This window comes from Dama dama, chromosome 11 (genome assembly GCF_033118175.1).
Source record: "Dama dama isolate Ldn47 chromosome 11, ASM3311817v1, whole genome shotgun sequence".
Lineage (NCBI taxonomy): Eukaryota > Metazoa > Chordata > Mammalia > Artiodactyla > Cervidae > Dama > Dama dama.
This window is the reverse complement of record NC_083691.1, coordinates 38,678,252-38,705,438: the sequence shown is the minus strand read 5'-3', so window position 1 is coordinate 38,705,438 and position 27,187 is coordinate 38,678,252. Positions and strand designations below refer to the sequence as shown.

General features: G+C 41.9%; 1 protein-coding gene across 1 annotated transcript; it reads left to right on the top strand.

Moving 5' to 3' along the window:
- Positions 1-335: 335 nt before the first annotated feature.
- Positions 336-26,890, top strand: PLEK (pleckstrin). The gene is made up of 9 exons (XM_061155166.1): positions 336-482; positions 11,382-11,537; positions 11,779-11,960; positions 13,882-13,973; positions 16,381-16,565; positions 18,220-18,324; positions 22,904-22,987; positions 23,797-23,866; positions 25,200-26,890. Exons 1-9 carry the CDS (start codon positions 441-443, stop codon positions 25,334-25,336), a joined length of 1,053 nt encoding a protein of 350 aa, XP_061011149.1. The 5' UTR covers positions 336-440; the 3' UTR covers positions 25,337-26,890.
- Positions 26,891-27,187: the final 297 nt, after the last annotated feature.

Below are 27,187 nucleotides of genomic sequence, written 5' to 3'. Positions count from 1 at the left end.
TGCCTTTATGTTCACCAGACAGTTTCAAATTTCTTGGCATTTTTATTAAGCATTTTGAGGCTCTCAGGAATAATTCCTAAGCCAGGACAATTTCCATGAGTAGGGCTTTCTTTTTCACTTTCGCCATTTTTCTCCCTTTAGGAGAATGTTTTCCTTTTTGGTAATAAAAATTGACCCTCAGGTAAATAGTCAACCCAACTGTACTTATGGTAAGTCTCCAACATTAGCAAAGAATGGGTTGTTTCAAGCTGCAGTTCCTTATTCCGATCTTCCACCCCAGTGAGGAGAAGAGGATGTGATCACGAGATCGCCCGCAGAGGGGAAATTGTGAAAAGGATCTTGCTCTAGAAAAGCAGCCCACAACTGCCACAGCTCTCAGAGGAGGGTGAGCTTCTGAGACGACTCATCTGTGAGGGCACCCGGCTGTCTGTCCATCCGACATGGAACCAAAGCGGATCAGGGAGGGCTATCTTGTGAAGAGGGTAAGCAAAGCGTCACCTGTGACGGTGACCCTGGGCATAGGGTGGGGGAGGATTGGGGTCCAGCTTTGAACTTTCTACCGCTGAAATAGGAGAGTGCTGCAGGTTGTGGAAGGTTGTGGGGAGAAGCAGTATGCATTCTACTGCCTTCTGGTTCTTAAAGGTGGAAGTTTCCACCCCAGGTGTCAGCATAGCTTGATTATGTAGGACTGAGAATTCCAGAATGCAGGGTCTGGAAATCCTTCATGATTTAGAGCATCCTTTTCAAGAGTCATGCCTGTGTGTTATGCCAGAAGACTCAAACTCTTCTGCTATAGAGGTTATTACTAGGAGAAACTACTCATTTGTTAGTTAAATTCTTCCTCCCCCTTTTTTTTTGGAAAGGAAGAAGAAGCGAATGATTAAAGATGAGCTGATATAGTAATACAGTAATGGTAGCTTATTTATCTTTTTTTATTGGACTGATATCTCTTTATTCGCAGTTCTTAGGGAATTTGTATAACATGCTGTTAAGATGGTAGGTAGATACACCATTTTAAAGGTTAGAAAATAGAGACAGGAGTTTACTCAAAAAAGCTTAGTTTCAATGGTTAGGCATCAGGAAACTGAACTTCATTAGCACTGCTGGTTTGTCTTCTGATGGTGGGTGTGTGCCGCGTCACTGGTCACTGTGAATCTTCCCAGGAGGGTGAGTTCTCACATAGGTTTGTTGGCATCCTGTGGACAACACCTTTATGAGCAAGTAACTCACACTGACCCACGTGAGCTCAGGGTGTTAGAAGTGAACCAAATTCAGTACATTCCTTCAGAGGTCCAGTTTTTTAATTGATGGAGTGCATAGTGGGACTCTGTTTAGGCCATTCATGGTTTAACCTGAATTTTAGCCTGAAGTGTTGTACTAAGAGGGGGTCAAACTGCTCATATTGCTGCCTGATTCTGTTTTGATTTAAATCTAGAAGGGACCTTAGACCATCTGACCTCATTCCCTCATTTCCACAAGAGTAAGCTGAGACCCAGAAGCTGGTGACTGCTCAAAGTCGCATGGCTGTGACAGTGTTGGGATCAGAAACTTACTCCCTGTCTCCTGGCACTGAGCCTGTCTCCAGTACACTGGGATCTTCAGAGTAAATTCAGCCTAAATTAGGGTTTGTAATGTGTCTGTGGTTGTGAGAGTTACAAGTAGGTGCCAGAGAATAAATGAGCCCTCAGCTGGTATTCTGTCTCATCAGCCATATTTTGAAACATCCTTTGGAAAAGATGTACATATATACACAGAGGTGTATGTAGATACTTTCAGTAGGCTCTAATAATCTCTTTGAGAACCAGTAATAATTAATGTTGCTATTTCTTTCCTGCTTGCTTAGGCTAGTATCCTGACAGGAGCAGGTGAATGGAAATATTTTCTGCAAAGGTTTTCTGTTTGTTTTAAAAACAATTTAAGCATCTTGTAATTAAATTGCTTTTATATTGTATACTTGTATTTTTAACTCTATAAATTAGTTTCTCAGAGAGAATAAGTGACCTGCCCATATCCAGCAACTGATAAGAGGACAATCTGGGATTCAAACCCAGGCTTGCCTAACTGCAAAGCCTACCACCATCTTGTTGATCCCAGGAAGCCTTCTGAAAGGCAGGTTTCCCCAGTCAGCTAAAGGGGGGTGAGATGAACTTTGCAGAGCCAGAGTGGGGCCTGGACAAATTGGACTGTGGGCAAGAGTGTGTGCAGTGACCTCAACCTCTCTTTGTCTCTGATTAGGGGGTTACTCCAGACAATAAGCATAAACATATTTTGGAGGTCCTTGAGAGCATATCACTGATTTGAATATGTTTGTAATCATAGCTTAAAAGAAGAGAGAGGAGCAGGTTATATGCAACCAATAACTTAGACTCCACCAAGTCACCTCCAAAACTAACCTCATTTCTACACAATTTATAGAATGAACTATTGTTTCTATGACAACCAATCCAGGCATCATGTTGAGTGGCAGGACTGGTCCAAAGAGTGTATTAGGAATTTAGGTGGCCTGTGAGGCTGGGGAAAGCACAGGAATAGGAGTGGTTAGAGAGAGGACAAGGGACTTTTTTAGGAAAGAAAGTGGCTGCAAGAGACGGAAGCAGAAGGAGGAAAGCCTGGGGCAAAACAGAGAGCAGGACTCAGTGGTCTCTGCCCAGCAGTTCTTCCAAACCTTGTCTTCCAGATGCCATGAAATAATCCCCTATGATCTGCACCCACTGAATTATCATTGTCAGAGTAGCCAGCATATGTGGCCCTTACCTTGTAGCAGGGATAGATCTAACCACTTAATGCACTTTATGTACATTTAATGGGTACAACTACTACGTATACTTTATGGAAGAGGAAAGTAAGATCTGACTTTCATGGACTGAAACCCACTAGGCTCCTCTGTTCATGAGATTTCCCAAGCAAGAATACTGGAGTGGGTTGCTATTTCCTTCTCCAGGGGATATTCCTGATCCAGGAATTGAACCCACGTTTTCTGCATTAGCAGGCAGATTCATTACCACTGAGCCACCGGAAGGTGAGGTACAGAGAGGTAAAGGGCCTTGCCTAAAGTCACGCAGCTATTAAGTGGCAGAGCTGGACTGGAACCCAGCAGTGTGATCCCAGTGTCACAGAAAGCCATGCCTAACCATGTTTTATGTGGCCCTCATGGGCTCAGATTGCAGTGATTTTCTTTTTTCCAAAGCGCCGTTGTTGTGATGGGTGGTACCCAGGAGAACCTTAGGCTAGAATGACTTCACAGTATTGCCTACAAAACTGTGTTATCTTATCTGCCTATATGGTAACCATTTTTTGAGCATCTACTACAAGCTAGGTGTAAGTTATCAGCCCTTTAAGTGTATTATCTCATTTAATCTTTGTAGCAATGGGAAATTAGTACTATATTATTTTCATTTTACAAGCCAGGAGACTAAGGTTTGGAAAAAATGAAGTAACTTGCCTAAGGCTATGTAACCTGGAAGAGACAAAGTGGAAATTTGAACCTAAACCCCTAAGACCCCAGAAACCATGCTGTTAAACATTTGTGACATCTCTCTATTGCTAACCTAATATGTTTTCATTGAGAAATTGTCCAACCTGGAAAAGTTTATTTATATAAAAAAATATACTGCTGAACAAATTAGTTTCCTTGCCTTCAAAGTATTCAAACATGAACAAAATGACCACTGATCTGAGATGTTATACCCGTGATGTCATAGATCAGACTGGATGACTAAATGATGCCATCTATAATGTAGCAGAAATAAGAACTTCATTGACTGTAACACCAAACGTAAAATAACGTTTCCCACGAGCATGGGAGAATAGATGATACTGACTCACAGTTCTGCTTTAGTTCAATACGTAGTTTTGACCATCAAATAGTTTTCCTTTGAATTCTAGTTGTATGTCAACATGGGAAAAGAGAAGTTTGAGGAAAAGGAGAAGTGAAGGGAGGTGTCTGGGAGGGGGTTCCACACAAAATCAAGCTTCTCCACCTTCAGCAATGAGTCATGACTTCTTTCTGTGAAATTGTCCATGTGTAGGAAGACCTGTCTCAGTTTGTGCCTTATCACACTGACCTGGAGTTGCAGGTCAAGTTCACTCTCTCCCCAGTTAGACTGTGAGCATTTGAGAGTAAAGATAGCATTTTGTTCACTTTCTTACCACAATACAAAGGCAAATGTCTGAAATGTGGGGGCTGCTTTATCATCATTTGTAGAGAAACCAGTTAGCAGGGCAAAGGCTAATAGAGTTTTGCCAAGAGAATACACTGGTCATAGCAAACATCCTCTTCCAACAACACAAGAAAAGACTCTACACATGGACATCCCCAGATGGTCAATACTGAAATCAGATTGATTATATTCTTTGCAGCCAAAGATGGAGAAGCTTTATACAGTCAGCAAAAACAAGACCGGGAGCTGACTGTGGCTCAGATCATGAACTCCTTCTTGCCAAATTGACTTAAAGTGAAGGAAGTAGGGAAAACCTCTAGACCATTCAGGTATGACCTAAATCAAATCCCTTACGATTATATAGTGGAAGTAACAAATAGATTTAAGGGACTAGATCTGATAGACAGAGTACCTGAAGAACTATGGACAGAGGTTCCTGACATTGTATAGGAGGTAGGGATCAAGACCACGCCCAAGAAAAAGAAATGCAAAAGACAAAATGGTTGTTTGAGACGGCCTTACAAATGGCTATGAATAGAAGAGAAGGGAAAGGCAAAGGAGAAAATGAAAGATAAACCCATTTGAATGCAGAGTTCCAAAGAATAGCAAGGAGAGATGAGAAAGTCTTCCTCAGTGATCAATGCAAAGAAATAGAGGGAAACAACAGAATGGGAAAGACTAGAGATCTCTTCAAGAAAATTAGAGATACCAAGGGAACATTTCATGCAAAGATGGGCTCAATAAGGGACAGAAATTGTATGGACCTAACAGAAGCAGAAGATACTGAGAAGAGGTGGCAAGAACACACAGAAGAACTTTATGAAAAAGATCTTCATGACCCAGATAATTACAATGGTGTGATCACTCACCTAGAGCCAGACATCCTGGAATGCGAAGTCAAGTGGGCCCTAGGAAGCATCACTATGAACAAAGCTAGTGGAGGTGATGGAATTCCAGTTGAGCTATTTCAAATCCTAAAAGATGATGCTGTGAAAGTGCTGCACTCAATATGCCAGCAAATTTGGAAAACTCAGCAGTGGACACAGGACTGGAAAAGATCAGTTTTCATTCCAACCCTTAAGAAAGGCAATGTCAAAGAATGCTCAAACTACTGCACAACTGCACTCATCTCACACGCTAGCAGTTATGCTCAAAATTCTCCAAGTTAGGTTTCAACAGTACATGAACCATGAACTTCCAGAAGTTCAAGCTGGATTTAGAAAAGACAGAGAAACCAGAGATAGATTGCCAACATCCACCAACATCCAGAGAAAAATAATTGAGACTAGGAATTGGGGCAGAAAGCAAAGAAGAACTAAAGAGCCTCTTGATGAAAGTGAAAGAGGAGAGCGAAAAAGCTGGCTTAAAATTCAACATTCAGAAAACTGAGATCATGGCATCTGGTCCCATCACTTCATGGCAAATAGATGGGGAAACAATGGAAACAATGAGAGACTTTATTTTTTTGGATTCCAAAATCACTGCAGATGGTGCCTGCAGCCATGAAATTAAAAGACGCTTGCTCCTTGGAAGAAAAGTTATGACCAACCTAGAAAGCATGTTAAAAAGCAGAGACATTACTTTGCCAACAAAGGTCAGTCTAGTCAGAGCTATGATTTTTTCAATAGTCATGTATGGATGTGAGAGCTGGACTATAAGGAAAGCTGAGCCCCGAAGAATTGATGCTTTTGAACTGTGGTGTTGGAAAGGACTCTTGGGAGTCTCTTGGACAGCAAGGAGATCCAACCAGTCCATCCTAAAGGAAATCAATCCTGAGTATTCATTGGAGGGACTGATGGCTGAAGCTGAAACTCCAATACTTTGGTCACCTAATGTGAAGAGCTGACTCGTTTGAAAAGACCCTGATGCTGGGAAAGATTGAAGGCAGGAGAAGGGGATGACAGAGGATGAGATGGTTGGATGGCATCACCAACTCAATAGACATGAGTTTGAATAGGCTCCAGGAGTTGGTGATGGACAGGGAAGGCTGGTGTGCTGCAGTCCATGGGGTCACAAAGAATAGGACATGACTGAGTGACTGAACTGAACTAAACTGTAGAGAAACCAAAATGTCAGGGGTTCGTATTATAGTAACTTAAAAAAATTTCTAATGGAGTCATTTTTAGACATTCATGTTAAACGTGTTTTTGAGGGTTTTGTGGGGGTTGTTTTTTTATTGTTTTTCTTGCAGACGAGGCCCAAGGGTTCAGATGAGGATAAGGAATTAGAAGACTAAAGGCATAATAGGGACAACAGGTTTTTTGGAACAGATGTGTAGAATCTGAGGATTGAAAGGAATGTGAAGTATTTTGATAAGTATTTAATTGAACTTCTCATCTGTGTCCTGCACTTCTTTTACTAATCTGTTCACAAACATGCTAGAAGACCTCTTGTGCCAGGGAACTCACTAATTTGACTTTCTTCGGTAAGTTATGCAGCAAACTGTTTTTTTTTTTTTTTTTTTTATTAGTTGGAGGCCAATCACTTCACAACATTTCAGTGGGTTTTGTCATACATTGATATGAATCAGCCATGGATTTACACTTATTCCCCATCCCGATCCCCACTCCCACCTCCCTCTCCACCCGATTCCTCTGGGTCTTCCCAGTGCACCAGGCCCGAGCACTTGTCTCATGCATCCCACCTGGGCTGGTGATCTGTTTCACCATAGATAGTATACATGCTGTTCTTTTGAAATATCCCACCCTCACATTCTCCCACAGAGTTCAAAAGTCTGTTTTGTATTTCTGTGTCTCTTTTTCTGTTTTGCATATAGGGTTATCGTTACCATCTTTCTAAATTCCATATATATGTGTTAGTATGCTGTAATGTTCTTTATCTTTCTGGCTTACTTCACTCTGTATAAGGGGCTCCAGCTTCAAACTGTTTTTTTTCCTGAAACTTTCACCTGCTGGGACTTCAAAACAAGTCAGTGTTTCATACCTCTGAAGACAGCCCTCATGTACTCTGTCTGTCCCCTTTTGAGCCCAAACTTGTGAGTTCCAATAATTCCCCGAGAGAGATGCCATTTTCTCTATTTTAAAAAAAAAAAAAATTCATTGGCGTATAGAACAGGCTTCACTTGATCTGCCACTTCAAGGTTTCCGGAGCTCAGTTTCATCCTCCAGGTATATCTATATGGTTAGCCAATCAGTCGTGTCTGACTCTTTTGTGACCCCGTGGACTGTAGCTCTCCAGGCTTCTCCGTCCACGGGATTTCCTAGGCAAGAATACTGGAGTGAGTTGCTATTTCCTTCTCCAGGAGATCTTCCTGACTCAGGGTTCAAACTAGTGCCTCTAGTGTCTCCTGCACTGCAGGCGAATTCTTTACCTACTGAGCCATCAGGAAAGCCCTGGTGTGTATCTATAAACACAGAATTACAGAGACTAGGTAGGTTTTATTGGATGCTTACTATGTTCTGGATATTGCCCTTAGCAATTTACATAGATTATTTCAGTTAATCTGCCAGTCATCCTAAGAAATATGTAGTAGCATTATTCCCATTTGCCAGATGTAGCAAATGAGGTTTAAACATTCCTCAAGTTCACATTCCTAGAATGAGGCAGAGCTGGGGTTTGAGTTTGGGCCACCTATCTCCATGGTCACTACTGGTTAGACTCCATTTAAAGTTAGACCCTTTCTTACTTTCCTATGCTTCTATTTATATAGCCCACAATTGACTTCAGTCATTTTGACATCCCACATCAAAGTGCTGACTCATAGAGCTGCTTTTTGTCCTCCACATGCCAATTTCCCCAAATCTTCATATATTTTATAAATCTTTTAAGAAAACATATTAAAGAACAAGATTATATTTTATTTAATTTGCGTTTGAATGCTGTTGAAGCAGTGTATTTTTACGTTTATTGGACCCAGATGTTTTTCTCTTAAAAATTGACTGCTTAAAAAAAAAAAAAAATGGACTGCTTATATTGTTTGTCCATCTAAAAAAATTGATAGGGTTTGTATATTTCTTATTGATTCTAAAGGGTTGAACATATATTAAGGATATTAATCTTTAATTATATGATAATTTGTTATAAATATCTACACCTTTTAATTTGTTTTTCAGTTGTTCAGGGATTTTATTGTTATTGTTGCTGTTTGTTCATTTGTTTTCTTACTATACAAAAATTCAATTTTTTTATATGGTCAAATATCTTGACCTTTAAGTTTTCTTTTTTCGGTGTCATGTAGTGTCAGACTTTTATGCACGAAACTAGCCATTTCCATGATGATGTACAGTGACTCACTGGGAAACTTTAAATTTGATTCAGCACCTAAAACCTGCCGATTCTGACACATAATTGTATAGATTTTGGCCTATAATGGAAGAAAACAGGCATGTGCCACATATATATTTATTTATATGGATAAACCTTATATATGTACAGTGTCGTAAAGCATATCTTTTATATATGATCATGCTATGATGTGATTTATGATTTAGATATGTTTTATGATTGATGGAGTCACAAAGAGTCAGACATGACTGAGTAACTAAGTACAGAAACACACACACATGATTTTATACACATACACACACATATATATGAGGTTATATATATAGCTGGCTAAGTGACCTAAAAATTGATTTAGATTCCAGTATGACTGAAATTTATGTGAGAACCAGAATGAAGATGGCATCTAAGAGGAAGTGGAAAGAAGATAAAGTTGGGTATCATGAGACCTGGATTCTTATTTTGGTCTCACGTTAACTGGTCGAGTATACTAGGCTCAGTTACTTAAACGAGCTTCACCTTTCTTACTTGTGTGATGAGGGTGATGGTAGATGATACTAAATGTCTTTCTAGCATGGACACTCTGTGATCACACTTCTGGGTTTGCTGTTGTGTGAGCACCAAGAGAGTTAAGGATAGAGAAGGGGAAATACAGGGATCGTGGAGGGGAGGGGCTGTCAGGTTACTCCAGGGAGAAGCTGGCAGATGCAGAGAGAGATGGCCCAGAGTTCCATCATCCTAACCTAACTAACCACTGCCAAGCCTGGAAGAAAGTCCCCACTTTATAAGCTCTCCGGATTTCTCTTGTTTTTACCAATATCAGCCTCCTCAATGAGCACAACCGCCCTGAATCCCAAATGACACCCTCCTCCGAGTGAGCAGACAGACCTTGAGGCTACATTTGAATTAGGAGAGCACAAACTCATTTTGAACAGTTGGCTGCATAGTAGTTTTATTTAAACTGTCTACAGAAGGAATGCAGTGTTGGCTGACTTCTCATTTTATGCCAGTTCCAAGGTCAAAAGCCCTGAGTGACTCTGGCATTTATAAATCTTTGATAGGTGTGAAGTAGAATCTAAAATTTGAGCCTTGAAAGGCATTTCAGCAGTCATCTGGTCCAACTTCTACTCCTAGCTCTGTAAGTAGGTCTTTTACTAGTTTCAGATACTTGATTTTTTTAGACTTGTCTATATATTTCCCTAAAAGCACATCCCAAATTTTAATAATTAGTAGTGTCATATTGTTAATTTGTTACTTTTCCTCAATTATTTTGAAAAATTTCAAAGTCACAGAGAACTGGAAAAAATAGTGCAATTAGCTATATACTATAGCTATTTTCCCTAGATTTATTAATTGTTAATGCATGGCTACATTTGCCTTATCACTCCATATTCCTATATAAATATGTACACATATTTTTTTTGCTGAGATATTTGGCAATAAGTTTCAGACATCTTGCTCCCTTGTGCCTAAGTGTATCAACATATATATTCTAAGAATTAGAACATTCTCCACAGTTTTCCTAATTGAATGTACCATATTGCTCTCCTGCCAGCCATGTATGGGAGTTCCAGTTACCATCTTTGTGAAACCTTGCTTTTCTCAATCTTTCAGAATTTTATCTGCTCTAGTGTGTGTGCAGAGGTATTTCATTGTGGTTTTAATCTGAGTTTCCCTGATGGATTGTGATATTGAACATATTTTCAGAGTCTTTTTGGATACCATCTCTAATGAAATGCCTCTTCCAGTTTTTTGCCCATTAAAAAATAGATAGTTTGTATTTTTTCTTATTGATTTGCAGGAGTGTTTTATATTCTGAGTTTCTCTCCAGTAGATGTAAAACAGAAAGACATTTGATTGAAATTATTTCATGTGTTGGCATAGTGTCTGACCTTGCCCATTTTTAAAAAAAAGGGAAATAATACAGTGTTAGCATGAATAGTTATTCTGCCTGTACAGAAAAGAGAGCGTGTGTTTTAATTAGAAACTTTTTTTTTAGTAACTAAAACAAAGGAAACACTTGGACCAGCAAAATGATAGTTCCATGAGTATTTATCTTCTTTGCATAAGTAGTCTTCCTTTTGGGCAACTGGACCTTTATATAGAGGCTCTTGTTATTTTAAGATAAGCAGCAGGATCTTCTGGGAACTGGTTGATAATTCCATTTTTGTGGTAGTCATGACAGGGTGACAATCAGGAGTTCAAAGATGAGAGGCGAAGAACACTATTCTCTTCTTTTTCCAAAGTCCTCCTAAAATACAGCCAAGAAAGAGAGACTTCCTAGTCAGAATGGTTATCTATTACTCAAGGCACAGTTGGCATCAACCCAAACGGAAAACTTTTAAAGTAAGGATTGACATGATAGCATCATGCTGGCATCAGAGACCATTCTGAAAGTGATTTTCATCCCTCCTATCCATGCCTGTACACAAGGCTGTGCTCTGAGTCTCTTCTTGACATTCATACCCAGATAAAATCTGATTAGACCAAAGGATGGAAGTAAGTGGAGCTTCCATGCTGCCATTAATGGCACATGCTACTGATGCTGGCGCTTTTCCAGTGAGTCCAGCTTCAAGTCCAGCTTCAAGCACCAGCTGCTATGCAGTCTGAGTCGGCACTTGAGGTAGATTCTTTTGCCATCCTTAAGTTGAACTGAAAACAATGGGCAGGGTTAGGAGCAGAAAATACGCTGCAGAAAGTCAGTCTGAAATGCACGAGAAGGAGAGTTGAGATCCATACCATATTCCCTTGATAATGGCCCAGGAGAGGCTTATGGGCTAATGATAGATGTGTATACATTTTATATTAAAAATTTTAAAGAAGTTCCAGAAGAATGGCATTCCCCTTCTCCCCTGGTCACACAAATGTGGGTCGCCTGCATCCACACTGGCCAAAGTTAGGCTGTTTACCAAGCCCTGTGGCATCTACAGAAGAGCTTTAGAAAACATCCTTACCCGGATCTTTCTGTTGGCATCACAGGGGAGCATGTTCAACTCTTGGAAAGCCATGTGGGTTGTATTGTTAGAAGATGGAATTGAATTCTATAAGAAGAAGAGTGACAACAGCCCCAAAGGAATGATTCCCTTGAAAGGAAGCAATCTGACTAGCCCTTGTCAGGACTTTGGAAAAAGGATGGTGAGTTGACGTCGTTAACTGTGATGAACACCTTGTCAGGCGCTGACCTTTGCATAGCCTACTAATGTGAATGGAGCTCCGTGGGCCAGTCCCTCTCCCCACCACTCACCCTGCACCCTGGGCATTTGGGTCTTTCTTGGCTAAGCATTTCCAGAACAGGGATTGCTCAACTCCTGTGCTTCATAAACGCCCTCACACCCTTGAAAGGAGTCATTCCTAATGGGATGTGTTTTGATTTCAGTTTGTGTTTAAGATCACTACGACCAAACAGCAGGACCACTTCTTCCAGGCAGCCTTCCTGGAGGAGAGAGATGGCTGGGTTCGGGACATCAAGAAGGCCACTAAATGCATTGAAGGAGGCCAGAAGTTTGCGAGAAAATCCACCAGGAGGTCCATTCGACTGCCGGAAACGATTGACTTAGGGTGACTTTCTATGTTTACTTTCCTTCACCCTTCCTTCCTTCCACCCCACTCCTTGAGGCAATCTCACAGCAGACCCTACTCCAAGGTCTGCTTTGGGCACCTTTAAAGGCTGTGCACACCCTTACCAGTCCTTACTACTTGCACTTGATGTACTAAGATGTTTACCTGGCTCTGAAGGAGTGATCATGGTGTCTCCAAAGCCTAAAAGCTGAGGAGAGGAGGCATGGGAATTCCCTCATGTCTGTGTAATCTTTGCAGAGGGAGGGACAGGGAGAAGGAGAGATAGAGCAAAAGGAGGGAGGAGAGAAAGAGATAATACATCATTACATTTATAAAATAGCTATAGTAAATTACTCTTAAAAGAAAGCTTCAGGATCTATACATAGGTAGGAAAAGATAGGAGCTATGTGTCCAAGCAAGTAAGGTTTTTCAAGTTCAAGTTCACATGTTCAGCAGGCGTGAATCTCTCTCCTAGGCAGAAATCATTTGTGCCCCGACCTAACTTAGTGACCTCTGATGTTGACTGGTGATAGTTGACAGGTGATAGTTGTTGCCTAAAGATTGATATCACTTACGTCCCTTTCTTTAGGAGTGTCTTTATTTTTTATTGGTTTTTGCTTTTATGTGGCACGTACCCTGTAACAGGAGCTCTGCCAGGAAGAATTTCATATTGACTACTTACAGCATCCATCCAGGATTCTGTTTACCAAATGCAAGGAGTCCCTAGGAGGAGAATGGAAAAAGCCCCATGCACACCTAATGCAGGATTTGGCAGGTCATAGGAGTTTGATCAAGTTTGCACATTGAGCTTAGAGAGAATGAGCACTTTTTCTCACCAAGAAAGCTTTCTGGTAAAGACCCAAGAGGAGTTGCCTAGTCCAGCTGTAGCTGCTGGGTGGGTGGTCCCTGTGACTGCATTTCTGGCCACAACTGTCAGAGCTAAGTGGGAATGATGTTTGTGCTACATGGAGCCACAAGACACACAAAATTGTTGCTTGCAATTTTTCTGATAAGGTTATCTTTATTATTCAAGGACAAAAATGAGAACATCTCACTATTTTGTTTTATCTCTTATAAATTTTAGGATAAAGGATAAGTTTAGTCAAAACATTCACTTTCTTGGGACTTCCCTGATGGTCTGGTGGTTAAGACTTCTTCTAATGCCAGGAGTGCGAGTTCAATCCTTGGTTGTAGAGCCAAGATACCATATACTTGCAGCCAAAAAACCAAAACATTAAAAAAAGAAGCAATATTGTAACAAATTCAATAAAGACTTTAAAAATGGTCCACATTAAAAAAAAAAGAAACTTTAACCCCTTGTCACTCCCCCTTGCTGCTGCTGCTGCTAAGTCACTTCAGTCGTGTTCTACTCTGTGCGACCCCATAGACGGCAGCCCACCCGGTCCCTGGGATTCTCCAGGCAAGAACACAGGAATGGGTTGCCATTTCCTTCTCCAATGCATGAAAGTGAAAAGTGAAAGTGAAGTCACTCACCCCTACACCCCACCAAAACACATCCACTTTCTTGGAGTCAAATGTCTACACTAGCTGGTCTCTTAAAGGGTACAAAGAACTGGGACATGAATATTGAGGCCTGAGAACCTTTAATCTTTGACATCTAACTGGGGACAACTCTCCATCTCAGATACTAAAAGCTAAATCAACAGAATTGAGTGAATTTAAGAGCTATTAAATACCTTCCCAGTACATTTTGCCGAATGCTGTGCAGACCACAGAGTTCATGCAAGTATGAGCTCTGCCTTCTAATGACCTACTTATGATCCAGTGGAGAGATTAGGCTCAGGTTTCACCTGGGAAAGGGGAAGCTTGTGCTCAGGACCAGCCCCTCCAAGCTGGCGAGTCCAAGAGGACGGGCTATACTGAACTGCTCCTGCTCATCCACGTGTTTTCATCTGTGCAGTGCCTTGTATTTGTCCATGAAAGACACTGAAAAAGGAGTAAAAGAACTGAACCTAGAGAAGGACAAGAAGATTTTCAATCACTGCTTCACAGGTAAAAGGTCTTGTGGGTCTGATGTGGGGCTTCTGGGGTGGGAAATATGGAGGTCTTGCTCAGCCTTGAGTGTGTTGGGGGGGGATGTGGAGTGAGGTGGGGGGTTTGGTGTCATGGAACACAGACCGGTGGACCTGATCATTGGACTTCCCCAGCATGGAAAGAAAGAAAGGTAGGCCTATACTTTGTGGTTCAAGGTAAAATCTTAGAAGTTCCAGCTATATCAGTCAAAGGGTCACTTTTCCCCAGAAAATGGCAGGATGTTGAAATAGACACAGAGTTGAGCAAGATGATAAATAAGAATCAAGACACTGAATGTTAGATTTAAGTGACAATATTAGGGATGTCTGAGGCTGCATAATGTTTTATTGTTCAGTCGCTAAGCTGTGTCCGACTCTCTGTGACCCCATGGACTGTAACATGCCAGGCTCCCCTGTCCTTCACTATCTCCCAGAGTTCACTCAAATTCATGTCCATTGAGTCATTCTTAAAAGAGGTCTGTAATTACCTCCCTACCTCTTTTACAGGGTCACTGCAAGGATTAAAAGCAGAAATGCACTATTAATTAGTTTTTCCTTCCGGAGAAAGAAAACTGGGCAAAGCCTTTTGTATATGAAATTCATGAAAGGTGCACTTATCAACTAACTGCTTGCACTCTTGTTTCAAAGATGATATACCTTACTGGTTTGATGACCTGGGTCCTGTTAAGTTGGCTCTTTGGTTGGCTATATTTGTACAGTATATATAGTAGAGCACAGGGAACTATACTCAGTATTTTGTAATAATGTATAAGTATATTTAATAACATAAATTTATATATATATATATATATATAGTATATATAAATGTTTGAAAGAAATTTGTTTTATTTATTTACTTTTATTGAAGTATGGTTACTTTACAATATTGTGTTAGTTTTAGGTGTACAGCACAGTGATTCAGTTATACGTGCACACACACATACATATTCTTTTTCAGATTCTTTTCCCTTATACATTATTACAAAATACTGAGTATAGTTCCCTGTACTATACAATAGGTCCTTGTTGGTTGTACAAAATATTTTTAATACAGAGCTTCATTGTAGCCTGCTAAGAATCCAGTTGGTGGGTCAATGTCATTTTATTCTTCTCACAGTCCTCCCTTGATTCAGAAGGCTGACTGAATGACTTCTCAAGGTCCCTGCTAGACCCTGCAAAGGTGTGACATTCGAAGTAAGGGATGACATCAAATTCTAAATTAGGACATACACATATTAGCACATGTTGTTTTCTGCTTAAAAACTTGCAACAGCCCCTTATACAGAGTGAAGTAAGCCAGAAAGATAAAGAACATTACAGCATACTGACACATGTATATGGAATTTAGAAAGGTGATAACGATAACCCTATATGCAGAACAGAAAAAGAGACACAGAAATACAGAACAGACTTTTGAACTTTGTGGGAGAATGTGAGGGTGGGATATTTCAAAAGAACAGCATGTATACTATCTATGGTGAAACAGATCACCAGCCCAGGTGGGATGCACGAGACAAGTGCTCGGGCCTGGTGCACTGGGAAGACCCAGAGGAATCGGGTGGAGAGGGAGGTGGGAGGGGGGATCGGGATTGGGAATACATGTAAATCCATGGCTGATTCATATCAATGTATGACAAAACCCACTGGAAAAAAAAAAAAAAAAAAAAAAAAAAAAAAAAAACTTGCAACAGCTCCTCATTGTCAAATTCTTAATGTACCATCAAAGCTCTCCCCACCCACCCTGTGTCTTCCTCTCTCTCTTGTCTTCTTTTGTCCTCTGTCCACCAGCCCCTCTCCCACCATCCCCCAGCAGGGATCCCTCATGCCTGTTTGAGTCTGTTCACACTGCTGCTCCCTCAGCTCCTGCTGGTTCCTCTGGCCCCTGCCTAAGCAAATGCTTGACAAACATTGTCACTTCCTCTGTGAAACAGTACCTATTGCCCCACCCACCCCTCCATGCCTTCCTGCAGATTTGACCCAGCAGCTCCACTGCACTGACCCCACGGCAAGGCACTTGTTACAACACTTACTCATTACCCAGATCTCCCTTTTAGACTCCCCCAGGGGAGCCTCCCCAATAGCCATTACTGAACTTAGCTCTCAGCAGAAGTTCTGGGTCATCAATGGAAGAAATGAGTGGGTTAGTAAAAAACGATTTCTTTACGCATGCATTGCTCATTAAGGAGCATGTAGATGTTTTTTTTAAAACCAGTTACATGGTTCCTCTTGTTTCCAGGTATCCATCTCACTAATTTCATTTTTCCTTTTTGGAGTAACAGGGACGATGAAATAAGTAAGACACCCGGGTGCTCTGCAGCTCTCTAGGGGCAACTGTCAGTGCCTTGTTCTTTAAGAGCGTTAACCTTCTTTGTGATGGTCCCATCCAGGTAACTGTGTCATTGACTGGCTGGTTTCCAATAAGTCTGTTCGGAACCGCCAGGAAGGCCTCGTGATCGCCTCCTCCTTGCTCAACGAAGGCTACCTGCAGCCCGCTGGAGACCTCTCCAAGAACGCGGTGGATGGAACTGCTGAAAACCCTTTCCTGGACAACCCTGATGCCTTCTACTACTTTGTGAGTGAGGGAGCTACCCATCTACTCCTCTGAGCATGGGGGTTGGCCTGGGTGGGTTCTAGGTTGATTTCAGTTCATATCTGCTGATGTGAAAGAAAGTACCTAGCCCTACAGTTTTGGTCCATGTCCTTGACTTCACAGCTGTCCCTCTCCCAAATGCCTGTCACATCCAGTGAATTAGTCTAAAGGAAAATACTGTTTACTTGAATAGTTTTATTTTTGTTTAAAAATTTGCTATATTTATTTTTATTTTAAGCAAGACTTTCTTTTGTAAAAGCTTATTAGGCCCTAGAACATGCCAGGTGAGCCTTCCCTGGTGGCTCAGTGGTAAAGAATCTGCCTGCCAATGCAGGAGATGAGGGGTCGATACCTGGGTCGAGAAGATACCCTGGAGAAGGAAATGGCGACCCACTCCAGTATTCTTGCCTGGGAAATCCCAAGGACAGAAGAGCCTGGCAGGCTACAGTCCATGGGGTCATGAAGAGTTGGATGTGACTTAGGGACTGAGCACATGCCAGGCACCCACTTAGTCAAAGTAGATCCAGTAGCAGAAGGAAAAGTAACTGGCAAAATTATGGCCCCTGGGAGTCCAAATATACATTGAAATACATGACTCAATACAAAATATGTTCATCCTTATTCCTTCCCCCTGTCATCATGGATACCTCCAGTGGCATGCTTTCCCACAGACTGGGAAACACTGTACGGTACAACATGGACTTAATCTTGGGTCACATGAGCCATCTGGCAGCAGTGGATTTCTAGGGGGATTCTGGCAATTTTATTTCTATTTGGGGTCAGAGCACAAAAGTAAGGAAGCTACTTATAAAAATGAAGTGAATGCACCAAAGAGAGTTTCATTTCACTTTGGGGAAGTTCCTCTGTCAGAATTTTTTTTTCTTTTCAGAATTTCAACCTGGTTGTTTATAGCTATTTAAATGTAGGACTCTAAAAAAAATGTAGGTCTAAAAATACCGAGCACAGTGGCTTGTGTGATTCATTGGTCTCGTGTAGCTGAGCAAGGCCCAGTTCCTGCCTGAACTCAGAGGATGTGGCTGGACCTGGGCTGTTGGTCTCTTAAAGTAGGGGAGCCAAGTGGCAGGGGGCATGTGGAGGTTATGTTGTATGCACAGTGTCTTATAAACCAGCCAGCTCACTTTCAGCAGTGTGGCCATGAGGTCCCCAGAGAAGGACGGCTTTGAAGGGAGAGATGTGCTGAGCTAGACTTCCAATACAGCTTGGGGAACCCAGGAAATGAAAGTATATTGACAAGATCATACTTGCACGGAGACAAGGGAGCATCTAGCAACAAGAAATAAGCATCTAGGTGGGACTTCCCTGGTGGTCCAGTGGTCAAGACTCTGTGCTTCCACTTCAGGGGGTTCTGGTTTGATTCCTTGTTGGGAAACTAAGATCCCACATGCCGCATGGTGCAGTCAAAACAAAACAAAACAAAAAAAGAAGAAATAGGCATCTAGAAACAAGAAAAGTTGGGAGGGGAAACAAGCTAACCAAGGAATAGCCTTTAACGTTCAGGTTGGGATGTGAATCACAGGGAGAAGGAGTGGCTAGAGGGAAGGGGGAGATGAAGGTGGTATAATTAGCACTATGCCTAAGACTGGAAAAATAAACTGGCTCTTTGGTTCCCCAACAGCCAGACAGTGGGTTCTTCTGTGAAGAGAATTCCAGTGATGATGATGTGATTTTGAAAGAAGAATTCAGAGGAGTCATTATCAAGCAGGGATGTTTACTGAAGCAGGTGAGTGGTCACTATATTCTACCCTAGGCTTTCTCCCTAACCGGGCCCTTTGTATTCTGTAGGATCAAACGGTATTTTGTATTCTATAGAATCAAATGGTAATTTGTTTGGTGAATAGTCAACTAGAGAATGAAACTGACCTGGTGAAAGACAGACAAATAGTTAAGTAGATGATCAAAGTGGCATTACGTCAGGAGGACTGAGGCAGGCAGGGCAGAAGCACCTAAAAATAGGGAAGTTTCTATCAATGTTTCAGGAAAATACTGACCTTTTCATTAGTTGGAGGATATCAGTTGGCAAAGAGATGCCATCCAAAAGACAGATGTTTCACAATGAAAGTTCTTCCATTGGTCTATCCTTCCGCCCTACAAAGTAAGCAGGAAATAGAGAGAAGCCGCACCCAGAAGAGGAACATCATAAACAATTGAGACCAAAAAGTACCATTACAGACTGTGGGGAGGTCACGGTGAGCCCATACCCAGGCCAGCTCTGCAGGAGCAGCAACAGATGAAGGTCAAATCCGGTCAGAGGGCATAGACTCAGTCATTATCAGGTATCAACAGATACCGGCCACTGTCAGTCTGGGAGACAGGGGCTGGGGTGAGCTGAAGAACTCTGGTCAGTTACCAAGTGCAAAGGCCTGGGACACCAAGAGGAAGGAGAACCCGATGGCTGGAGCTGAGTGAGGAAGCCAGGGTCAGCACCTGGTAGACAAGAAGCAATTGAAAAACAGGAATATTAAGAGTGAAACAACTGATGCTAGTATATGTTATCATAAAAGCCTAAGCTGCTTTATGAGGCCAAGGTCTTGCCCCTTGTGATTGTGCCATGAGCTGTCTCAAAGGCACCGCTCCGTATATGTTAATAAAAGAGAGAATCTGGCTGCTGCACGATTTCTGTGCATTGTCTATAGATCTCACGGGACTGAGAGATTCGATCTATCTCATGATAGAAGCCTGAACTTCTGGGTGAAGAGGGAGGAACCAAAGTTGAGCATATATTTATTTACATTTAAAAAGGAGAACTTTGGGTTGACTAAGTATAGATAGAGATTTTTGAGTTTCACTAGAAGTAGAGCATTAATGTGGAAAACTTACCTTCACATTATATTTTGAGAGAACAGGGTCCTAAGAAATAAAAAAAGCCATAGCTTAGAAAAAATTCCAGACTATTCTAATAACTTGTATGCCCACTGACTAGATTAAAGAATGAACAAAGGAGCAGGGTCAGCCTTACACAGGGTAGGTTCTAGAGGTTGCCCATAGGCAGAGTTTGCCCATCACCTGCTTCCTCACTGGTTCTGGCGAATGTTTGTATGTATATGGCTCTGATCATAGGCTGTTAAGGCAGGAGTCACTTGGAAAGGAGTTTCATTATTTCCTTATGATATCTTCTATAATTCTATGTTATTATCAGCCATGGATGACTTTTCTTGAATTAATTGATCTGACAAGCCTTAATTTAGAGTGGAACCCTGAGAAAACTGAACATGAAGGTTGAATAGGGATAGATGAAGTCCAGCCTGGACTGGAGTGAGGTCTGGGCAAAGGATGCAATGGAGATGCTGGATGGTCAAAAGTCAGCTGAGGGTTGTGGTGTGAGTGTGTGTTGAAAGTAGTGGGACTAGATGTAGGCTTACTCTTCCATTTTTCTTCATCTTCTTTATGTGGCCGTTGATAGGTACAGGTCAGCCTTCAATAGCTCAGGTGGCGTACATTTGAATCCTTCAGGGATCTGTTAAAATTGCACCCCAGGCCAGTTAAATCAGTGTCTCTGTATGTTACAGGTCCCCAAGAGATTCTGGTGTGTGGCCAATATAAAAAATTATAGAGTTCACCATTTTCTTAAAAGTTAGTTTATCCTATTATCAAAATGTCACTGTTTAAATAGTCATAAACCACCTTTTAACATGAAAAAAACAATTTTTTTTTCATTCAGGAATTTTGTTTTTTTTCAATATTCCCCCCGCCTCTAATTTTTAGGGGAGGGAGAGGGAAGAAAAACCTCTTCTACTTGAATTGATAAGTAAATTTGCTCAGTTGTGTCCAACTCTTTGCGACCCCATGGACTGTAGCCTACCAGGCTCCTCTGTCCATGGGATTTTCCAGGCAAGAGTACTGGAGTGGGTTGCCATTTCCTTCTCCAGGGGATCTTCCTGACCCAGGGATCGAACCTGGGTCTCCAGCATTGCAGACAGACGCTTTACTGTCTGAGCCTTAGTCCCCCTTTAATGTTTCTTGTCCCTTATCTCAGTGGTTTATGATCCTAGCTCATAGCAGGATCATCTGAGAGATTTTTGAAAATCTTTTTAAATACCAAAAAAACTAATTAACCCTGTGTCTTCTGTTGTGAGTTAGCCCGGGTTATCTGGTAGAAGCCTTATCTCAAAAAAGGGCACCTGTGCTCCATACTTCATAGGTGGGAAGGAGATGCATCCACTTGGGGGTCAGTCCCTACCCTCATTCTACCCCCTTCACTGGTTCCAGAGGCATTAATTCTGTTTGGGGGACATAGCCAGTTTGAAGATGAATGATACTGGATTATATTAAACATAATCCTTTTTATATAATTCATTCTGTGACTATGATGAATAAAATACCTCATTTCTCAACCACATGTAGATTCTTTGATGAGAAAGGACAATGTGTTACACGTACTTTTCTTATATCTGCTGCTGAGTTCAGCATCCTTAGTCTGTAATAGACAGCAAACATTTTTAGAGTGAACTAAGTTGAATGTAAGTACACCCGTTCCTCAGTACCCACAGAGGACTGGTTCTAGTACCCGCCATGGATACCGAAATCTGTGGATGCTCAAGTCCCTTATATAAAATTGTGTCGCACATAAAAGATGTTGATAGAGCAGCAACAATTCTTGGAAACCCCAGCTGTGCTTGTATTCCTTAAAGTGCCTCAGGTAACACTCAGTCAATGAAAGATAACTCTTCAGCGCCTCACACCGTGTGCCAGTGAGGACCTCAAGACAATGTGGTAGTTGGCCAGGGTTGGCTGATTTCACATCCTCCTGTACCTTCCTCTTCCACTGACTCCTGAGTACTTGATACTCACCCAGTGATTGTGTAAGAGAACATGATTTGTGTGCCTATAGATCTGGCAAAAATGGTGTGGGGCGTAACCTTAGTGTTCTTAGCCTATGGGTAACATCAATTAAGGCAAAGAGCAGGGACACATAAAAAGAATTTTAGAATGTCAGTGTTTGACATTGGAAGAGTCATTGGTTCTCTAGCGAAGGGCCAAGTCCTGTTCTTCCTCATTGTTTCTGTCACAACTACTGCTTCCAATTTCCATTGCTGCTCCCTGTTGTTAGTCTCTACTAATTTTATGTTGGAATTATTGTAATCATTTCTTGATGGTCTTCTTTCTACCTTATTATATTTCCCCTGGCTTTATCTTTAACCCCTAGCTGATCCATCCTATATTTTGTCACCATATTAATCTTCTAAAATGTTACAGTAATCTTTTTGCTTCCAACTCAAAAGCTATCAGTGACAACAAACCCTGTGTCTTATTTTTACTGTCTCCTTCCACTTTTCCAAACTTGCCTCTACTATACCTCATGAACCCTGACTTCTAGCCTGATGGTCTTACTCGTCCATATTCCCACCACTGCTTTTTTTGTTGTCAACAGTCTTCCCACCCACCTCTTTCTCACCTGTCTATGTGTCCCACATGGATAAGTGAAGATTTTTATGAGGCTCTCTTTGATGTGCCAAACCCACAATTATATATCCTTCATTTAAATCCTTTGAAACTAGGACCTCCTGAACAGCACAGGGAACTATACTCAATATCTTGTAATAAGCTATAATGGAAAGGTATCTAAAAAAGAATAATATACATGTGTGTGTATAACTGAATCACTTTGCTGTATACCGGAAACTAACACAACACTGCAAATAACTATATTTCAATGAAAATTTAAAAAAAAACAAATGAAGTTTCCAAATAAATAAATAGTAAATTAAGAAAAAATCCTTTGAATCCATATATATGGAATCTAAACAAATGGTACCAAAGAATTTATTTGCAGGGCAGCAATGGAGAAACAGACATAGAGAATAGACTTATGGACATGAGGAGAGGGGAGGAGAGGGTGAGATGTATGCAGAGGGTACCATGGACATTTACATTATCATACGTAAAATAAAATGAAAAATCCTTTGAAAAACTCTTATCTATAGAGATTATTTGATTTGGACATTTGCTATTTTATATTTCCACATAGATTATAAACTCTTTGAAGAGCAGGGCCATGTCTTAGATCTCTTGATAGCCCCACATTACCTAACATAGCATGTTATACATGGTGCTGTCTTATATGATGCTAAAGCTGTGAGATGATCTTAGAAATAATTTAACCCACAATTTAATAACATCTAAATTGTTCATAGGTTCTAGTGCTATCTCTGACAAGGCCTGGGTTGTGGCCTGGATTTTCCTGGAGATAGAATGTCTTTATTTTTTTCTTCTTTCAATTCAACAAGACTTATCCTGTGGGATGTGTATTGAGTGAGGCTAAAAACTCATCCTTCTGTTTCCTATGTTGACCCTGGATATAGGGCCATAGGCGGAAGAACTGGAAAGTGAGGAAGTTCATCCTGAGAGAAGACCCTGCCTATTTGCACTACTACGACCCTGCTGGGGTGAGAAATGGTGCTCCATAAACCCTCCCACGAAAAGCTTGCGCTGCTCCTAATCACGGGGCTGCCCAGGCCCTTCCTGCTTTGCACCCTCTGTCTTCACCCTCCTCTACCTTTTCCAACCCCTTCTTATTGCAAAGATCTGAGACCTTAGGCTTTGAGGCCAGTAGAATCTCAGGGGATGGAAGAAAATATCATTATATGGTCATTTATTTGATCAACACAACATAATTTTTTATTATTTATCCCAAGCTGATATTTTCAGAGGAACTCAACCAACCCAACACTGTGCTCTTGGTTTAATGTGCAAAAAAGTGATGATTCCTCTTCGAGGCCTATTTCGATGAGAGCATCTTTTGAGCCCAATCGTGTAGGCTGTTGACTATTCAGAAGAGGGCTTTTTCCTTAATAAGTTGAGTCATGTCTATCTGGGTTGGGTCCTCAGCTTCTGCAGGGCTTTCTTGACTCCCTCCTCTGCGGGTTCTACTACTATGTCTGTTGCTTGGGGCCAAAGGACTCTGGAAACACCTGGCCATTCTCCCAGGGGGTGTGATGGTTCTGCCTCCCTACCTGCCCCGGCTGCCACTTTCCTCCAGACGTGAAGCTCAGGTTGACTTGCGTCTCCTCGTCCTCCCCGCCTCCCCGCTGTGTGAAGTGGGAAGAGGGGTGGAGGATCCAGAACGGGTTCCCTTTAATCTCCTTCCACTCTTCTCTAAACCACAGTGAACCTGTGTGGCTTTTGCACCAAGAGGATCAAGTATAAGCCTATATTTTACTTTGGAAACATAATGAAGGACTTCTTTCTCCTTCAGGGGGACGATCCCTTGGGAGCAATTCACTTGAGAGGCTGTGTGGTGACCTCAGTGGAGAGCAACCCAGATGGTAAGAATGAATTTTGGGGAGAGACAGGTGTGTCTCTCTGGGCTCCCTTCCCACACCTGTGCACCCTGAGCCAACAGCAGCCAGTCCCTCACTCACTCCCTTACTCAGGCATGAATGAGTTCACTGTCTGAAAACTTCAGAGAGAACCAAAGCTGTTCTCTCTCAACTGCTGCCCTGGCTCTCTGGGTCTTGGGGAGCTGTAGTGGTTTTGTGGATGCCTTGAATAAATCCTAACACAATGCTGAGAAAAACCCGTCACCTCAGAACCGGCTTGGGTGGGGAGACTTTTTACCTCCTGATGCCTGTGATGGAGCCCAACCTTCCTCAAAGTGCACCTTTACAGACCAGGAAATGTCCCACAACAAGAGGAACATTTGTGCCGGGAGGCAGTGTGGGGAACGGGAAGTGCTCTGGGGTTATGTTAGGTCTAGGTTACTTAGTTAGGGGCACAATTTTGAGTGAGTTGCCTAACTAATCTGGGTCTTGGCTCCTTCTCTGAGAATGATGGAGTCCTACCAGCTGATCACAAGTCTATGATTTGGTGATGAAATGACTGTCTTCTCGGGTGTAGGAATGAGTGAGTAGTGTCAGCAGGAGATGCAGTTCAGACCCCCAGAGCCTGGTTTCTCTTTGTCATTTTGGGCTAGTGATACTATAGAGGTGGACTGGAAATGCTGCAGCTGCAAATGCCTAGATTTTAACTATTCCTGGATCTGCTCCCTCCCCTCTCCCCTTAGAGTCATCCTTCACTGTCAGGGTGGGGAGTGTGCTCCTTTTTGATCTGAGATGGATGTGTTTTGAGTCTTGTTACAGTATTGGCCAGTTTTCTGCCTTCTAATCTTTCAGTAGAGATGCTCACTTAGGGCTTGATAAAAAATTAGTTTAGACTACACTGATGGTACTGGTGGCATATCTTTTTTTTTTTTTTAATTTATTTTTTAAGAAAGCTGATATTGAGGTCCAGCTGTTGGTTTATATTGTGAGTGGAGGAAAGGTACTCACGGACACTATTATAGGTTACTCATTATACACTGAGTGCACAAATGAGAAATTTAGTTTGCTTATGAAAGAAAATGTTTCTCCTTGAGTGTTATACTTACTTCTTAAACACACAAACACAATCATACTACATACCTGTCTATACTATATATATATATATATATAAATCATACATATATAAATGTATAAGCATACAATATTGGTAAGTTTGAAAATCACATTTAATTTCCTTAGAACACTTGGAAAATGGGGATTTCATTGCTTGCAGAAGGAGGGTGAGCTCGGTGGCCTTTCTGGTACCCATGCTCACTGTCATCACTTTCTCTCTCACCAGGCAAGAAGAGTGAAGAAGAGAACCTCTTTGAGATCATCACGGCTGATGAAGTTCACTATTTCCTGCAAGCAGCCACCCCCAAGGAGCGCATCGAGTGGATCAAAGCCATCCAGGTGGCCTCCCGGACGGGGAAGTGAAGACACTCCCTCCTGAGGGAACCACATGGATAAGCTCAGTCCAGGGCCTGGCCACTTCTGCAACAGAAGGCCCAGGGGTGGGATATTGTCATCCTCGGGGGTCCTGAATGTAACTAACCACATGCCGCGTGATGTTTGCCCACACTGACCACACCACTCGCTGAAGCCTCTCTGCCACTCTCTGTGTCCCCTGGGCAGACATGCCAAGCTGTGTAGCCTGGGGATGCTACCTACCCTCTCAGGCCTCAGGTTCCTCCTCTGGAAAATGAAGGAGTTGAACTAGGGGAGTCCTGTCCTCCCTAGCTTCAAAAGCCTGCCAAACTAATACCCATGGCAGGGCAGCAGGAGTCCCTCCATGACCAAGTCCTGGCCTTCAGAACCTGAAACAACTGTTCCCTTTAAAGCCATTGCTCATCTGTACTAAGCAGTAGCACAAGCCTCTTTTGTTCCCTTTTGCTGCCTTCTCCTGCTCTTGGCACAAGTTCATGTATCAACACCAAGGAGAACCCTCTTCTTCCTTCTTTGCCTTACCCGGAAACTTCCTGACAGCCCACACTGCAGTGGTGGTTTTTAGCTTGAAGCCTTGTGACTTCAGTCTGGAAAGTTTTGTCTTCTGAGAAAAAGACCCGAGGAAGCCAGGGGTAGCTGAGGGTCCTCTCCTCTTCCTGAGGCCTCCCAGAGCAGGCGTTTGCACTCTACTGGGGGTTGGTCAGACAAGAAGCTATCTTTGCCTCTTTCCAGAGAGCATTTCTAATTAGGAGCAGGAACTCCAAAACTGTGAGATTCTGCTTCATTTGAGTGTTTACAGAAAAAAGTGGCCAGAGGGGTTTTCTCTGTGGGGTCTCTGCTTGAGTGAGGGGGCTGGACAGCTGCCTGATTGAAATGTCCCCTCCCCCAACCCCTCCCCACCCTCACCCCCACTCCAGCTCCAGAAGGTGGAGGGTCTAGATCACAGGCCAGCTGACAGGATGATGAGTTTATACAAAGACAGCTCTGGAAGGACTTAGCTTGCACATGGAGGCGGGTGTCACATCACACTGTGCCTTCAGTTCTCAAGTTGTTGAGATTGTGGTCATGCCTTAAAGCATGTGCTTTAAGCACAAGCTGTCCCATCTCCTGCTTGGCCAACAAGGGGCCTCATGGGCCCACCATCATTCAGAGGGATCTGATCTAGATTCAGATTGTGTACCTGTTTCCAGTTTTTTTTATCCTGTCTGCCAACTAATGATTCTAAACCAAAATTGAGAAAGAAATTAAATATGTTTGTTTAGATTTTTAATTTTAAGGCCCTAGTGAGGAAAGAAGAGTAGAAAGTTCTTCTTGATTTTATCAGCTCCTTTTTCCCTCCCCCAATTCCACACAATATCCTTGAGGCTATTCTTACCCTCGGATTGTTTTCTCATTGGCCAAGAGGTAAAAGACTACCTTTTCTGTGATTCTTTAGTAAACTGTATTAGAACATGCACAGTAGTTTTTCTACATTCATGTTAGAAGTATTTATTAATGTGTAGTCAATTTTAAGTTTTGAAATAAATTTTATCATGTTGAGTGTCATCTTGGTGTGATGACTCTGACGTTTTGCCTGTTGTGACTCTTCTTTTCTACCACCTACTTTCCCTTACTGATTTCCACACCGTCTGTCATCTATCAAGTCATCCCTATGAATTTAAAATTGTTTAAAAAACAAAGTCAGTGTATTCTAGGGAGCAAGACGATAGGGAAAATAAAGATAAGGCTTAGGGACTAGAAAGATATATGGACATCTTTCTAGTCCCTAAACCTTTATCAGTGATTAAAAAAATAAATTACTTGCATTATACACTTTTTTCTTTTCTTATTTATTTGGCTGCA